Here is a 17,799-nt window from a genome sequence, read left to right as displayed (position 1 = left end):
TGGGTCATAGACGCCATGTCGTGACGGATGTTTGCTCGTTTTTGGACCTTCTTCCCAATTTTAAGACTTGAAAACGCTTCAATATTTTACGGAGTTAATAAAATAGTATATTTCACTGCTCATCGATTTTGTTTCGATACGGGAAGTCTTTTTTAAACGCAAAAATAAGTTAATTTTGCCATTTCTAACTTTCAGGGGAAAAATAAAGGGGGGGGGGGGGGGGGGGGGGGGGGATCAGAGTGTAGGAGTAATAAAAACTTTTAGCCTTTCCACTTTGGTGAAGGAGGAAGACCAACCGAGTTGTACTCGGCCAGAGTGGAAAGGCTCGAAAGGTTGCGCCATCTATGAGGGACGGCGGCAAGCAGACAACCGGCAAACGCAACACTCTGGATAGCTACCGCCATCTATGAGCGACGGCGGCCATCAGAGTGCTGTGTCGACCAAAGGGGTCAACATTTGTTAGCTACCGGACACAATCCTGGGGAAACTAGCCCTTAACAGCTCCGCTGTAAAAAGATAGGAATGCGGCAAAAGGGTTTTGGGAGGTAGAGCCAATGTTATACGCCTCGCAAGTGGGCCCATTTTCGTCTTCTGCGCATGAGGAAGAAAGTGGCGGTGACGTCAGAACGCCGAGCCCTGATTGGCTGATCGCGATCCCCTATCTCAGCGTCGTCTGCTCCTTTCCAACGTCGTCTGCTCGCAACATCGTCTGCGTCTGTCTTACCTTTCCTGCGACTTTCGGAGCGAACTCGACTTCGCCTTTAATGGAGGGCAGACGAAATAACTCGAGCGGTACGTTGTTTTTGTCTAACAACTAGCAGACGCGCATCAAGGAGGGAAGTCAAAGGACTCACTGGCGAGGTGTCCCGGGGCGCCGAGGTTTGTTTGCTTAGTACCGAGAGTGAGCGTGTTTGTGTCCGCAAGTTCCCTCCCAAATACTTTTTCCCTCCATTTGTGTGCGGCGAGACCCCTCACTCTTTAGCGGCGCCGGCGGGTTGGCGCAGTTAACGTCGTCTGCTTTACGTCTGCTAGTCAAAGTGATGGCTGCTTTACCTTTCCTGTGTCTGTCGGAGATTCACCGCTTTTTTACCGGCGAGTCACCGTTGTCTCGGGGAATAAATTGACCTCTTAATCTAAAATTGAGGTCAGCGATCAAAGAATAACACGGGAAGGGTTCACAAGGGTCGCGCGGGCATATTCCATTAAGCACGTCAGCCGGCCGTGGGCAGACGGTCGCCGAGTCGCGGAGTGCCTGCTAGGCCTAACTGCCCAGCTCGTTTGGTCGCGCTCAGTGGAATTGTGACCGTTGGAGCTTTTCCCTGGTGTTTGCGGATCCAGCGTTCTTGTTCGTCGTGCTCTGTTTCAAGTAATTTTTACTTTTTTCTTGCTGCTTGAAGTCAGGACGCGTCAGAAGCTCACGTAGAAAATTAAACGTCCGTGGGTCGTCGCGACCGCGACGCTGTCGGCCATGCTGAGTTGATCGTAAGAAGTGCGTACAGCTTCGGAGTTGTCGTAGGATTTCGCCGTAACCTGCGCAAAACTTACGAAAATTTCGTTTCGTGAATACGAATTTGTTCTTAAGTTTTGTCTTACACACATTTTTGGCGTAAGATCGTTTCGTGAATCTGGCCTCTGCACTTCCGAAAGTCGCAGGAAACGTAAGACAGACGCAGACGATGTTGCGAGCAGACGACGTTGCAAAGGAGCAGACGACGCTCAGATAGGGGGGCGCGATCAGCCAATCAGGGCTCGGCGTTCTGACGTCACCGCTACCCCCTGCGCAAGAAGCAGACGAACTTGCCCTCCGCATTAGATTAGCTCAATTACGGAACTGCTCATAAACGCTGCATGCATGAGCCAGTACCCCCCTCCTCACTCACCACGACTCGCCTCATTACCTCTCGCATTCCACAAAAAGTACTGCCTCCCGTCGTTTGATGCGCCGGGCGGCTGCTTTGGTAGCTCAGTGTATTCTACGCGATACATACGTTTCGAAGCGCAGCGTCTAGATGCCGTTTCACCGCACTCTACGGTAACTCTATAGAGCACGCAGTTCGTGAACGAAAATCTTGATGGTGCTCCAAACGATGGGAGGCGGACTGAAGTGAGTGAGGGGGGGTACCACCTTCCACGGGAGCTCCACAACAGAGGTAATCTAGTAACGTTAGGTAGAGCCAGAGCCGTATATGTAGAGATTGGCCATTCATTGGGAAGTACAGAAGACAATGAGGAGGTGCCATTGGCCGAAAGCGGGCTAGGTGTGTTCCAGGGCGTCTTCACAAATTCGAACGTAGCCAACCAGAAACCGAAAATAACACTCTGGCGGTGGTCGCGAGAAACAAACTTAATAAGTGCATCGGAGTAACTCTTGGTGACTGAAAATATGGTGCATTTGATGTTTCAATCACGGTCATCCAAAATCATGGTGGAAGAGTGCGACTAGCGAAACGATCGACATAATCTGTACGCCAAGTGCCGAGGGCCGGGATTGTGCCGTCCGAGCGGTCACACTCTGTCCGAGCAAAACAGAGTTCAGCGGTGCATTTGTTTCTTACATCTTTCTGCTTATCACGATCAAAACATCATGTGTACCCTATTTTCAACCATGAAGGGTTACTACACTTCACTCTTAGGCGCCTATTAAAACCATATACCAACATACCGTATTTTCCAGACTATAGTCCGCACCTGGTGTATAGTCTGCAGGGACAAATTTGCGGTCAAAAATAAATGTTTCTGTTTATAGTCCGCCTGCCGTGCATACTCCACACCTGTGCATAGTCGGCACGAAAACCTTCTCATACATGGCACACCTTGACAAATGTCTTCTTTCTTAGCTCACAAAGAAAGCCTATAATATAGATAAATCATCATTTTCCGCTACGCGGAAAAAATTCCTCACTAAATTTAGCAGAAAAAAGGGAAAGCCGTTTACAACTCCCTGTAACGCCGAATTAGAGCGCAGCTCTTGAGGAGGAGGAGGGAAGGGTGCTGGGGAGGGGGGGTCAACTGACCGGGGGGGGGGGGGGAGGTCACGTGACGATGACAATGCCTATGATGTCACCAGTGACGTCACTGATGACATCATCAGTGCCGATGACAATGCGGATACCGTTGACGTCATTAGTGACGTCACTGATGACGTCATCAGTGATGATGACGTCATCAGTGACGATGACGGTGCAGATGCCGGTGACATCATCAGTGACGTCACTGATGACGTCATCAGTGACGATGACAATGCGGATGCCGGTGACGTCATCAGTGACGTCACTGATGACGTCCTCAGTGATGATGACGATGCAGATGCCGGTGACATCATCAGTGATGATGACGTCATTGGCGGGGTCACGTGACCTCGGCGGGGGTCACATGACTTTGGGGGGTCACGTGACCTCAGGGAGGGGGGAGTGAAGTGACCTGGGGGGGTCACGTGCCCTCCCCCCCTTCCCCCCCGAGGTCACGTGACCCAAAGGGGGGCTCGCGCGGTGCATTATGGGGCATTTCCCATAATGCACCGCGCGGTTACGCCGACGCCGCTCAAGCCGGAAACGAGCGCCTAAGAGCTGCGCTCTAAAAATCCCTGCTAAATTTAGTGAAAAAATTTTCCCGCAAAATTTAGCGGGAAAATTTTTACGCTTAATTTAGCGGGAATTTTTTTCCACTAAATTTAGCAGGAAAATTTACCAATAATGCAACGCGCGGTGATGTCACTCGTGACGTCACGTGTGATGTCATTATGGGAAACGTCCCATAATGCAATGCGCGTTTATGCCGACGGCAACGCCGCTCAAGCCGGAAACGGGCGCCTAAGAGCTGCGCCCTAAACAAATTGAGTCCTAATACGAGTGCTCCGTGTGACAAGTCTTCCAGCACGACGAGAATTCCTCATATGAGATGCCCTGTGAAGAGTTGGCCAACAGGACGAGTTCGCCTATGACCAGTTGGTATGTGAGAACTGGGCTTGTGACGAGTTCTCCTAGACCCCACCAATGTGACCCCGGAAGGAAAAAAACAAACAAAAAGAACCGAGTACCTAAGCATTAGTTTTTGCAGCCCCGAGTATGTCCTTGGTCCAACAGCAAAAATAACACCAGTAACCACGCGTTTGACATTCAAACTACTGGGGAGAGTGGCGGACACTGATTCAACGCGACGTAAAGCGGCTTACTCGAAGTTAAAAAGTGTTTTTGTAAAATTGCCCTATTGGCTGGTTCATACGTTTGTAGTTTGAGCATGACTGACTGCGTTGCAGCCGCTGCGACTGTTGATGATGAGAGAACGCACCAGCACACTGGTGCCGTCCATCAGATAGTCCTGGAACACCTACCCAGCAGAAAGAGTGAGCTGAGCCAGTTCTCTAGATCTCCGCATGCGGCGCTTATAACCAAACCAGAAATGGAAACACCTCAAAGCACGCTGTCAAGTGAGCCCCCGGCATGAAGCTTGCATTTTCATTGTTCTCATCATCAGAATAGAGAAAGGAAAGTCAATCTCTGTTGATTCGTAACTTTTATTCCCTGCTTCGTTCTTTGCGCTATTTCACTGGATGATACCTCAGAATGCAAGATTTACTGTGAATCTACTGGGTGTTTCAAGGAGCGGCCAGGCTCTTCAGATCGACTGCCAAAATTCGGTTTCTTAACCTATCAGTCTAAGACTTTGTGCAGCGTTGCCCACAGACGGTGCATCTCTTTTGAAAAATTTGCAAAGAGCAAACTTACCTGAGGAAAAAGTAAAGAAAGAAAAAGACTTAGCTCCTATGGAAACACAGCGAATTCCACTGGTCTTCAAACAATACGGTGCCGTTTCGCATGGGAGACAAGAGATGGCGCAAGCGGTTACGACGCCAACTGCCGCCAACGAACGAGCATGCGTCGCCGAGAGCCGGCGTCTTTAGCAGACAATCGTTTCGACTCAAAAGCGAATCGAGCTTTTTTGATATCAGTTGCCAATGCACTATATTATCATCCTTACTAATGAAAAACATTGAATTGAGACATAATTGATTAAGAAAATGGTTTGTCAGGTTATTTTGACTGTTCTTTTTTCACAGGGTACTTATGTTGTCTGCTTTGCAGTCTCTTATGTTGATACCGCCCCTGTTTTTGGCTCTGCGAACGTTGCCGCTTGCGGAACGTGCGCCGCTTTTGAGTCGAAACGATCGTCTGCTAAAGACGCCGGCTCTCGGCGCCGTATGCTCGTTCGTTGGTGCAGTTGGCGTCGCGACCACTTGCACCATCTCTTGTCTCCCCAGCAAAACGGCAAAACGGTTTGAAGACCACTGGCTTCGCTGTTTCCATAAGAGCTAAGCCTTTTTCTTTCTTTACTTTTTCTTATTGTAAGTTTGCTCTTTGCAAATTTTACAAAACAAATGCACCACCTGTGGGCAACGCTGTACAAAGTGGTAGAGCGATAGGTTAAGAAACCGAATTTTGCGGTCGATTTAAAGAGCCTGGCCGCTCTTTGAAACACCCAGTATATTTGTCCTCTGTGGATACTGTCTGAGCCAGCGGGACAGGCATGGAAATATTGTTGTTTTCTGAACTTTAAATTTGTTCTACACCTTTCGTGCTTTGAAAAGATAAACCTTCAAATTTCGATAAACTTCTTCCTTACCAAAGGTCTGCATGTTGCGGCGAGAGGTGGGGAGCACATTTTGCGCTGCTCCTAAGTTCTATAGACCGACAATAATGGTAATTATGATAATTTGCGGCTATTTCATTGTATTGTTAGGTTCAATTGTGAGTGCCACCGAGCGCCCCCGTGCCAGTGACCCCCCCTCCCCCCCCCCCCCCCCCCCCCGCTTACAGTCTCTACCGGCGAATGCAACAGCCTGAGGAGTGCAGCCAGCACACAAAACATCTCGGAGGCCATGGCGGCCATGGTTTGCATGTGAAGGTTTTGCATTATTTCGCTAGTTGAGACCTACGCACTATCTATGAAAAATGGTTGCTTATAAAGATTGTAGTAATCATTTCAAGCCCATGGTAAGACAACGACACATAAAAAAAATTGGGAAATATATGCAGTTCGGGAGCAGTCCAGGAGTACCATATGGATGGCGCCTGTCTGCTCTCTCTTCGTAAGTGATTACAAGCGGTTGTAACCAGGGTTGTAAAGTACCTGGGTTGAAGTAACTGGAAATCGGAATCTAGGTACTTTTGTTGCATCTGAGGTACAAATCTAGGTACTTTAATTTCTCAGTATCTGTATCTCAGGTACATTTTCCAGTAACTTGTAACTAAGTGAACTTACTTTTACAGGTACTTTTCCATTCACTTCGTCAAAATGGTAGAAACTATAAATCTTGAAGTATTAACACACTACCATGTGCCGTGATTAACGTTGAGTTGGGTACGACCTGGGAGGCACTGACTTGATCGAACAATGTTTTAGCGAACGAAGCACCGACCATAATGTTTCATCGAACGACACTTTAGCGAATGGTGATGTTCATTTGAGAAAACGATGGATTAGCGATGCCGTTCTAGCGACACCAATTTATCTAATCGCTTCGGAACTCCGTTTAAAGAAAATAACGACCCGCTTCCTTCATCTCGAACCGAAATCGACTTCATTGCGCGTTTGAAGCTCCTCTGACAACTATACAAGGGAGGAGATAACTTGAAAGATGTGCGTGCAGTTTCTGTTGGTGGCTCTCTTCTGCCATAAATACAATATAAAGTATAACTGAAAGTAAATTATAATTACAATCGTAAAGCAATGTAACACCGCATATATAAAACAGTTTCCACTCAAAAAATTTGACTCAAAGTTTTGCAGTTATCAAAACTGAAAAAATTCCGAAAGAAAAAAAAGCTTAATTTTCTTCCGACTTGGGAAAAAAAAAAAAAAAAAACTGAGGAAGCTTGCAGCCTTTCGCTTGTCGTCGCAAGGTTAGGTGCATATGCACTCGACTCATGCATTTCTGCATGCGGTGAACATCTTCTGGGCCCGTCGACGTCAGCACTGGCTCATGTGAATGCGGTTTTTTATATTTCTCATTAGGGATGTCGCGAACCACCCTAGGTTCGATTTCGAAAGGTTTTGATATTTGCGAAGCGAACCGAGGTTCGATTTCGAAAAATTTTAATATTTCCGTACCGACTGAGGTTCGAATTCGAAAAATTCACAACTTTCGATCATAGTGGGGTTTCGAATCCGAAAAGTTCGAAGCTTTCACGGTTTCCAAAATTTCGGGTTTGAATATTTTTTTACTTGAGGTTCGATAAATTCGAATATTTTGACCTTTCCTAACTTGAAATTCGAGATATTCAAAAAATTTGAATTTCTTGGGATCTCAAGTTCGAAAAATTTGAAGATTTCAAAATTCTTTGAAAATAAAATTTGAAAACTTCAAATGCTTTGAATTTTTATAGACATGAAGTTCGAACAATTCAAAGATTTCAAATTTCTTTCTGCATAAAGTTAGAAAAGTTTGAAGGTTTCAATTTTTTTTTAACGCTAAATATGAAAACAAACTTCGAAGATTTTGAATTCCTTTCAAGTCCAAGTTTTCAAAATTCGAAGTCCGGTTTTCAAGTTCCTCCACCAGTCTCAGTTTCAAATAACGTTTTCACGACTCACTGGTTTTCACGAAATCACGTTTAGAAAAGTTAGGGTGTGATATCTAGACTGCGAAGTTGGTCAGGCAATTAAATGAGACGACGAGTGTCCCGGATGTGCTGAAATATTTGCCAGTGCAGAGTGACGTGTGACCATAGATCAATAATTGCGACCGCCAGCCCGGGGGGGGGGGGGAAGGGGGGGGGGGGGGGGGGTTGGTCTTTAACCTGCATCACGCAGTAGTGATCAATCGAACACACTGTTTTACGATACTCATCCAGTTCGAAACGGCCAGGGGCGAGCAGGAGGTTGAGGCTCAGAAAAACCTTGAAGCGACCTGGCAAACTACCTCCCTACCCCTTGCACGCTGGTAGTAACCCGATCGAACGCCGCCCGAGTAACGCTGGCCTATAGTAAGTTAAGTTTATAGTTGTCCTGGAGGTTTATTTTCTGGGACGGAGGAGTCGCCTCGCAAAAAGCACAGAAGCCGACACAACTCGAGGTCGAGGAGCATTCTAACATACAAGTGGCGTCGGAAGAGGAAAAACGGGGGGGAGGGGGGGGGGGGGGAAAGAGGAGGCCCATTGCCCTCTTTGAGGGCAACGGGCCCTCTGTGCAGGCCCTCTGTGCAGGCCCGTTGCGCCAATCACATGGACACTGCTAAATCAACGCAACTGGCCAATGCCGAGAGGGGACATTGCCGACGTCGCCTGTTACGCTTGCCTGAAGAAGCAAAAACGAACAAAAAGTAGCAATGTTGATGACGTTGAGCTCAATATTGGCTGCACCAACACCATAGCCTTGACTTTGCTGTTGACTGCGCCTCAATTCGCCTGCTAGAGTCGCCCAATTTTGGCAACTTGGTGCATTCCAAACTTTGCTGGACTGTTTAAGCATTTAGACAGAAATAGGCCATTACATTTAACATGTGATCTTCCCAGGTGATACTGAAAAGAACTTGATTTTTGGTGTTTTTTTTAAATACAAAAATGAAGTGGAGTTTCTTTTTAAAAAGAAATGCAGCCTAGTGGTAAAAAAATTCCATCACTTCAGCAGTGCTTTGGACCCAAACAGCACATCAAATCGTTTGGACAAGCGGCATCCGCCAAGCACCCAATGGCTGCAGTAACGTAAGCAGGAATATTTTTTGTGAGGGGGGGGGGGGGGGGGGGGTGTAAAATGCAGGTGTATATTGTAGGGTCTGATGCGTTTTTTTGTTGTTTTTTTTTGGTGGGGGGGGGGGGGGGGATTTCACGAGCCTCCCCCATGGCTACACCACTGAATGGCTGCTAACCCGAGAAGAATCAACCGCTGTAGCCATTTTTTCCTCATTGTTGACTGCAGTGCCACATTGCAGCTATTTGCTTTTTTTTCCACACAGCGCCTCCCATGGCCCTCGCCCTTGCTTCTACTCCCCCTTCTAGAACACTGTAGTCTGGTCCTGTGCTCGGATATTAAAGGACACATGCAAAGGAAAAAAACAATTTTTTTAGACAGCTTAGATGGAAAAAGGATGTCATAAAACGATTTTACAACGAAGAAACAAAATTTTTAGAGCTATATTTACGGCGCTATACGAATTTGTAGTTGGCGCTCGCGGGAGCCGCTGCTGGTCACGTGGTAGGCCCGCGCGCCGCCGCGCTGCGTCGCCGCCGCACGCTGAGCGTTGTGCGAACGCCGCTTCAACGCGTTTCTCCAAGCCGCCGTCGCCGCCGCCGCACAAGTTCGTCTGCTTCGGGGCGCCGCCGCCGTCGTCTGACCGGCGCACAGGTCTATCACGTCTGCTTGCGCTTTTTCAGGAGTTTCCTTTGGGCTCTAAAAGTTACTTATTCGTCTTGGTTTTTTGTTATACTTCAAACAAAGATGAATAAGCTACTTTTAGAGGCCATAGGAAGCTTCCGAAAGAGCGCAAGCACCACGTGATAAATAAAGACCAGTCACGTGATAAATACAGACCACTTTTCCGCGGTGCCCGCGGGCGCCAACTACAAATTCGTTTTGCGCCGTAAATATAGCTCTAAAAATTTTTTTTCTTCGTTGTAAAATCGTTTTATGGCGTCCTTTTTCCATCTAAGTCGTTTAAAAAAAATGCTTTTTTCCTTTGCATGTGTCCTTTAAAAGAAATCTTAAGTAGGACGAGTCTCAATGTGAATTTAAATACACTAGAGCAAGTTTATTTCTATGTTATTGTTTCCTAAGTAGTATATGCATAAATTGCATAAATGAACAAGAATAAAAATGCAAGTTTCAAGGACGACTTTTGGCTTCTGTAATGAAAGTCCTCCAGCCAAATCCAAAGAGTGCTCTTTAAGCTTCACACAAACACCGTGGCATTTGCTCCACACAAACTTATTCAAGAAGTGTATAAAAATATATATATATATATATTAACTGTCAGGACTGCTGCTGTATGCTTTGTTCAAAGAATGAGATATGATTGTTTTATTGAATATGATACACTACAGGCAAAATGTTTGAGAAGGATGTCCATCATACGATAGTCTTCTGGAGAAATGCCTAAATAGTGCAGTCCCACATTTATGTAATCACTTCAAGTCAGTCCTCAAATTCACTTCCAATAAATAACTTTCTTTGATCAGTAAATAAATACAAGTGCCGTAAAATACCGAGCATGTGCACCCCCTTGTGTAAGCGCCCCCTTCGGTTTGATAAAAATTTAATATTTTGGTGGCCGCCATCTTGAATGTTATTTTTGGACCGAGTAAGGGACCCCTCCCTATTTGTATTGAATAATCTCTAAATTTGGAGGGGGCACTTGCACGGTATTTTAAGGTAGTCACCAAAAAGTATAAGCACATATTAAAAAATTTCTAAAATAAAATAAACACATTTTATCCTCTGTAACATTAAAATATGGTGTCAGTTGATTCTTGGGGCTATATGGATCTGAAGCCCTGGCAATAGGCAATAAGGACTTCATAAAATTTAGTTCCCTTCTGCACTGCATTTAAAACAAGCAGCAGCAGTGAGGATAGTATAAGGAGCATGAATCTTTTGTACAACTAACTCTCATTTGCATCAACACTCATTCAATCGGATCATGTAATTGTCCACCATCCATGAAAATGACTGTAGTGGCAACCGGTCATCTTTAATCTTGGAACCGTAGTAAAACTGAACCCACCCAAGGGGCCCTTTGGATCAGGGGCAGCGTCCAACGAATTCGCTGCTCCCTAACGAGAGCAGGACAATGATGGTAGCACGCTCGTGCAAGTAAGAAACAGGGGCCTTCCTCTTGCCCTTACCTGGCTGCTTGCCAGACAGATGAGGCACATACTCATTGCCAATCTGCCAGCTGTCAAAGAGCCCCACAAGCGGCACCCCCGGGAAAACCCGCGCAAATGCGTCCGCCTCCACGTTGGGCCTGTGGTGGAGCCAGCTACCCCTCTTGACGGAGGCAAACATAAAGGCCACGGTGGACCCACGCTTCCAGCCCTCAAACCCGCTGTCCCTCCTCAGCCGGCTCAGTTCCCGCTCAACGGCCTCGGCGCCGCAGGTCCCTTGGACAAGCAGCGCCGAGGCCGACCGCACCGCATCCCCCGAGAAGCAGAAGCCTGTGCAGATGACGCGGCCCTTGATGGGGCTCCTGCCCTTGGCGAGCAGCCGGTTCAGGACAGCGCCCCCAAGAGTGAAGCTGCAAGCCCCGCAGCTGTCCACGAAGCCGTTCACCATGTCGGACAAGTCACTCTTGATGTTGTCCAGCTCGTCGATGGTGAACATGAGGATGCACTTGGTGTTCCGCGCCTCTTCGCCCATGGGAAGCCCCACGAGGCTCTTGAACGCCATGCTCGAATACCAGTCCTCGCCCCGCTTGCCCTTCCGGACGTGGTCCTCTGTCACCAGGAAGGGCCGGATGCACACCCCGTCCGGCGGATGGGCCGGCAACAGCAGGCACGAGAAGGCCTGGGTGTGCTCCAGTTCCACGGGGTCCCCGTACTTGTAGGCATCCCGCTCCGGCCCCTCGCAGGGAGACCCCACCACGCCTCGGGCACCGCCCAAGAGCAGGAGGCAGGACTTGGGCAGGCAGGAGCTGATGCGGTCCATCACTTCGAGAGCAGGGCCACAGGTTAACAACTACAGGCATACATTCCTAAATTAAACAGGACTTGAACCATGCAAGACTAGAGCTGAATCCAAGAATAAATTGATTTCCAGCTGGAATGGAGAGAAACTCGTGCCTTTTAGGCGACTGGCGGCCGCTGAAAGAAATCCGTCTGGTCTGGGATTTGACCTTGGGACCTCTCCAAACTAGCAGAGGGCTCATCCAACTGAGCTAACCAAGACCTAGCCGTCAGTAGACTAAACGAATGTTAACAGTTGCCATCAGTCTTGGTCGTAACCACCGCGAGGGTGAGGTCAGACGTCTGATCTCACGTAGTAACTATGAAATCGGATTCGTTTAGTTCTTTTGGTGTTCCGGTTTTCAAAGTATCAGTTACCAGTAAAGCTATTCACTAAAACCATTTTATTTCGGATCGAGACTAACAAATAATATTTAAAATATATATGCGTGTTTTTCGGTACTTTCCCTACGATGAAAGTAGGCAGTTATATTTTGCTCTAGTAACCAAAATAATCCTCGTTAAAAGGATAGAAACTGCACTTGTTTCCTCAATATCTTTTACTCAAAAACAATCATTTTCATAGAGTAGAACACCTATGTAGCGCCGCATCTGAAATTGTAAACCAGACACTCCACCCACACACTACACGATGAGATGAATAGATCTCACTCATTTTGAATAAATAGCAAAAGTTGTTTTAATTTATGTTCAGAAATTTTAAACAAAAAAACAGTTCGACAAGACTGTAATATAAAGCCAGAGAAAGGAGCCCATATACACCTGCAGGACTGTAAGGCAGGTATGTTCCAAAGGTGCCTGTCGTGTCGTTGATGTAGCGATTTGCTCTGCTCGTAGCGAACACCAGTGCATTGCCAGGCTCGGACCACGAGTCCCTCAGCCGGTTGAGGAACAGGTTTGCGGTGTCTTCCGAAACGTCACTGCCAGTCTTGCTGTCGCGAAGTCCACAAGACTTGTCCTCTAGGACCTGCACCCACCGGAATCCTCAGAGTCAGCAACAGCTTTCACAGAACTTGACCCATTGAGGAGTTGTACCACCAAGGAATCACCGAGAAATCAAACACCTCAAACCAGCAGCATTTTTCAATCAAGCTGTTTCAATGGTCTGCTGCTTTGCAAACAGGTTTGAGTTCCCTTCTTTTACAACAGATTGAGACCAGGCTCAGTGTAGTTACAGTATTCTATACTTTCATCATCCCTAAGCTGACACTGTGTTGAAAGCTATATGCTCGTTGGACCACTCATATGTCTACCTTTGGCCGCCTGAACACGCTTCCGCCCATACCCACGTGCAGCGGGGTCAGCTGATGAAAAGAAGATGGGTGATCGGTCTGGCGAGCACATACCTAGCTCCAACCACACCGTCAGCTTTGCCCCTCACCGAACTCATGAACCCACGCCCCTCACCAACTCGCAAACTCGCGCCCCTCATCAAACTCCTGAACTCAGTCACTCAGAAGCAGTTCCAACCCTCACCGTAGTCGCTGCGCTCGTGTTGCGCACGGGTTGCCTGGCTTTTACAACCCCGCCACGGTACTGCATTCTTCCGCTACTCCGGCGCCAGCCGTCACGTCGCCAAGTAAAGAAATGTTTTGTCTTTTTGTTTGTTTCGCTTCAACTTCTTTCGCGCGCCAGCCGACGCGCCTGCCAACCGCTTGAGGAAGGCACGCTTTGTTGGGATACAAGGGCGCATCATCGCGAGTCTCGTGAAGAAGTATTCTTTACAGTGTGCACCATTTGGTTTAAGCATTCGCAACAACTTCATGCAAGTACGGAGTAAGTGTCTGCACCGTTGTTTATTGAGCTGTGAATTATTATTATTCAAACATGTACCACCGTGGGGTGTATTTTGTTTCTGCATAGAATATTGCAAACTTCTCCTCAATGGTCGAACGGTGTGCTCGGCAATTCGTTGTCGAGCAGAACTATTCCGAAACAGTCTGTCTTTATATTTATCGTCGGTCACACAAATTATTTCACCTAAAATAACTGCCTGGCGGATATTTTTTTCTGGAAGAATGAACGATTGAAGAACTTCATGTGTACCATATTATTGCACACTAATTTTTTATTGCTTCTTTGCATACTACCGTAGAATACCGCACAGCCCATTACCGAATTTGTGATATCTGAGAAAATATGCACAGTACATTTATACGTAAAATTGATGACCAGACAAGAGCCCATCCGCCATTTTTTTTGCAAGTATCTCCAAAGGTTGAGTGGGCGCTTGCCCAGTATTCTACGGTATATTATTGCATACTAATTTTTTTTATTGTGCGTTTGATTTTCTGTTGCTTCCGTGCATGCACGCATGTAGAATATTTTTTTCATTTACCCCCTCCCCGTTACAACACGTATAAATATGTTGTTGCCAAAAAGAAAAAAAGTGAGCCTCGTAAATAACTGGGACGTGCACCGGCGTGAGCTGTACCGGTTCAATAAATCAATCAGTTTACTTTTTCTTTCTAAAGGTACATACTCCTTGAAATGGTACCTTGGCGCAAAAGGCGATCGTGTCGCCTGAATGGGCACCAAGGTCCAACGGGGGGGGGGGGGCAAAGTTTAACAGCAACAGCACTAAGGATAAACTTCGTTCAGCACAAAACTAGCAAAAATACGGCTAATGGATACAAGATATAATGAATATGAATGCACATACACACAGAAGATAATGGATACACACACACATTATAAAATTGTAAAGAAGGAATACTAGCATATATAATATATATATGCAACAGAAAAAAAAAAAATATATATAGTATGCAATAATACAGACATAAGACATATAATAATATAGAGGAAGCATAACTAATAGCTAAACACAATTGGAGCTAGTAAACAAACCCATTCTCTGGCACGCAAATCATTTATGGGTGCAGCCAGTATTCCTAGTATCCTCAATGGCACCCTCTTGAACAACTAGAGGGTTTCGGCTAGCGGGTTAGGAACGTCAAGAATTTGTTATCACCAATGTTAAGCGGAAGTAAAAAGTTTGTTTCATATCTCTTCAAATGTAATCTAGAAATTTATCGTCTGATATTATTTCATGACAATCAACAATCGAATTAACTTTCATGCTACCAAATAAATGTAGCAGTCCGGCGTTTTGGGCATACTCAAACATGAAGATGTGCATCAGAACTCCAGTCTACAAATTGAACAAACAAGTGTACAGGCAAATCGTGACAGTTCCCAACTGGCTTTCATTTTAATATTGGCTTCGGGATTAGCAACTGTGCCTAAGACAAGCACACTCGAAATAGCAACTTTTGCCTTCAGGCGTACAGGCGTAGAACCCATTTTCCTCCCTCGCAAAACAACAAAACTCCGCTCGCATATCGGTGCCTTGCAGTTTACACGGCAGCGGCCAAGGCGAGCGGGAGAGCCCTGCCCCTTCTCCTGTCACTCCGCCACAAAGCAGTGACCAGCGGCAAAAGACCACGCCAAGCTGTCGCGAAGCAAGCCGGAGTAAAAGAGCAAGAAATAAATCCATCGGAGCTCTTTTTTTCTTTCCCATCACTCTTAGAGAACCAGCCGTACGAGCTAACAGTGCCACTGCAAAGCGAGAGTCAACTCAACTTCCCTGAATTGCAGGGAGAAGTCACATAGCCCACCCTTGCTCGACGTCACCTTGCAAACCATCATCCAACCCATGTCCATTCGGGACCTCATGCCTCACCGAACTCATGAACTCATTGACCTCATGAACTCACGCCCCTCACCAAACTCATGCCCCTCACTCAACCTCAAACTCACAAATTTTCGAGGCTTACGAACTCAATCACCCTCACCTCACGCCTGATTGGTGAGTGTGGGTGAGGCGAGTGAGTGCACTCATGGGTGAGTTTTGCTGAGGTGTGGTAGCAGTAGTGTTTTTGCATATTTTGGAAAACATGCGCATATATGCATGTGCCCAGCAATAACCAGGCGGCGCTGCCACTTTTTGCATAACACCACCGTCTCCCGTTACGTTTTTGCACTCTTGGGCAGTAAGCAACCCACTGCCCCATGGTGCCACCAGTCTCATGGAGGCACCAGGGTACAATTGGTATAGTTTAGCCCCATGTTGCCGTAAAAGAAATGACTCAATATTCTGAGCCAAAAACATACTTTTCACATAAGGCTCATCAAAATAAAAAAATCAGCCATCTGCATTAAATCCTTATTTGCAACTCTGTTTGTTCATGTCTAGCCCTTTAAAGAGCACGGCGAGAGGGCCCCAGCATGCACCTGACCTCGCCGCACCACCATTTCCTTCCACACAACAAAATCCGTCTGCTATGCTCACCTTTACTAGGGCAACGAAGCGTCTCCTGGATAAACACTTACGCGAATGCAGAGTCTCAAGCCAGCAACAGCTGACGCCATTTTCCGAATACTGTCTGCTAAAGTTGATGTGTCAACGCTAGCCAAAGCTGGACGCACCGGCATGGGGGTCAACGGCGACAGCAGGAAGCGATCGCCTGGCAAACCCTTGGCGGTTCCGACGAGGCTTGGTGCAAGCTCGGACCCGAGATCATAATTCATTTTCCTCGAGCGGAGCAAAGGGAAGCGAGGGGCAACCACGCATATTATAAGCTGTTTGAAAGCCTATCTTGGAGCCTAAAATGTGGGTATGGGCAAAGGTGTTATCATGTGGCGAAAGAAAGGCTTACGACTGGTCCGAGGACATAGCTTCCACCGCAGTCTCAGCCTAGGGGTAAACGGAGTATAGTCATCAATCTCTTTGCCTATTCCACTTACCTCTTCACCGTGTTCCCCTCTGGCCCAGATGACTCTAGTCAAAAAAACCGAAGTGTATCCCCTTTTATGTAAATAAACAATGTTTCCAGAGACGGGGAGAGAGGGTGTGCTGGAGGCCCATTAGGGTTGTAACTTACATTCTTGCAAAAGTTCTGCTTCTGCATAAAAACAGTACAGAAACCAGCATCAATATGGCCATGCTATGATGTCGTATTGAGAAACCTTCAGACAAAGGGATGATGTCAACTACGGTGAGACGACCGTTAAGTGGTTCGCGCGGTAAGTATACATAGGCAGACCAATTTTTTTTTTTTTTTAATTTTTACTGGAATGCAATTAAATTTCTTGAGACTACCGATCTTTAAACACTCAGTGCCTGCGGTCAAGAAATTAAAGAGGGTCAATGGTAACAAAATGTGTACTGAAAGTTCATCGACATTTGAAAATGGTAGGCGACCCCAGTCATGTTCCCGGAGCCCAATATCGCACTACGAAAGGAAAGGCAATTAAAAGCATCGTTCCAGACAGTAAACTTACTATAATAATGTGGCAAGCCGTTAGCTCGATCTATTCATTGGCGGCATCCGAAGTTATCGCATTTTTAAGCAGAAGTGTTTTCAGTTCAGACTGCATTTGCTGCCTGCATGTCTCACAATTAAAACATCAACGATCGATTGAGCATAGACGTGACTAACGGTGAAAAAAATTTGCGAAAAAAAACAAATAATAAACAAGAAAACCCAAACACTTTACCTGGAAAGTGTGGAGAAACATCCTTCGTTGACGCTTCAGACGCTTGGCAATCGAACTCCAAAGGGAGCAAACTTTTGCGCAACTGCTCAACTGACGGCTGTTCATACCACATAATATGAGTTCGGCGATCTCCGCCGAACTGCATAGCAAATTTCCTATTTTTGAATCCCTCTCCATACTCATTTAATCTCAGACTTCGCTAGTTCGTAAACTTCAAAACCACGCACGAAGCCGGATAGTGGTGGCTTTGGCTTGGCCAGCTTGGCTTTAACTATGCGCGAAAAAAATTCTGAACCGAAACCAACAAAACTTTAGCTAACATTTAGCGCTTCGTGTTTCGTTCTTCGATGCATTCACATAAATAGCCGCTCAGAAGTCGATAATGCACTTTCTGTGGCTATGCAATTAAAGGTATGGGAGCGCGTGCATGAACGCCGCTTAGACATAGTTTTCACGTGACATCACTTCCCATATTCCCGCCCGCCGGCCGCCATTACCAGGTACTGAGAAGCAGACGCAAAAGGTGCCGTCGCTCGGGCGCTCCTCGATTACGACGTCGCTACGGCGTACGCATCGTGCCTATGTTACAGCATCCACGTGCATGACTACAGCACAAAATTTCCAT

The 17,799-nt window shown here is 46.6% G+C and overlaps 1 protein-coding gene across 3 annotated transcripts; it reads right to left on the bottom strand.

Moving 5' to 3' along the window:
• Positions 1 to 9,987: 9,987 nt before the first annotated feature.
• On the bottom strand, positions 9,988 to 17,423 carry LOC8026380 (F-box only protein 22). 3 transcript variants are annotated; one of them, XM_040208721.1, is made up of 4 exons: positions 16,559 to 16,627; positions 16,422 to 16,455; positions 12,435 to 12,639; positions 9,988 to 11,636 (listed from the first exon to the last, which is right to left on the bottom strand). In XM_040208721.1, the coding sequence occupies exons 1-4, from the start codon at positions 16,618 to 16,620 to the stop codon at positions 10,732 to 10,734; spliced, it is 1,206 nt and encodes a 401-aa protein (XP_040064655.1). In that variant the 5' UTR covers positions 16,621 to 16,627; the 3' UTR covers positions 9,988 to 10,731. The 3 variants fall into 3 exon arrangements, with proteins under 3 accessions (XP_040064655.1, XP_040064654.1, XP_042143140.1); XM_040208720.2 differs by lacking the exons at positions 16,422 to 16,455; positions 16,559 to 16,627 and adding an exon at positions 17,175 to 17,423; XM_042287206.1 differs by lacking the exon at positions 16,422 to 16,455 and having other exon boundaries at positions 16,559 to 16,679.
• Between the last annotated feature and the right edge of the window lie 376 nt (positions 17,424 to 17,799).

Source organism: Ixodes scapularis, unplaced genomic scaffold (genome assembly GCF_016920785.2).
Source record: "Ixodes scapularis isolate PalLabHiFi unplaced genomic scaffold, ASM1692078v2 PGA_scaffold9__187_contigs__length_104089568, whole genome shotgun sequence".
Taxonomy (NCBI): Eukaryota; Metazoa; Arthropoda; class Arachnida; order Ixodida; family Ixodidae; genus Ixodes; species Ixodes scapularis.
This window is presented reverse-complemented; position numbering and strand designations above follow the sequence as displayed.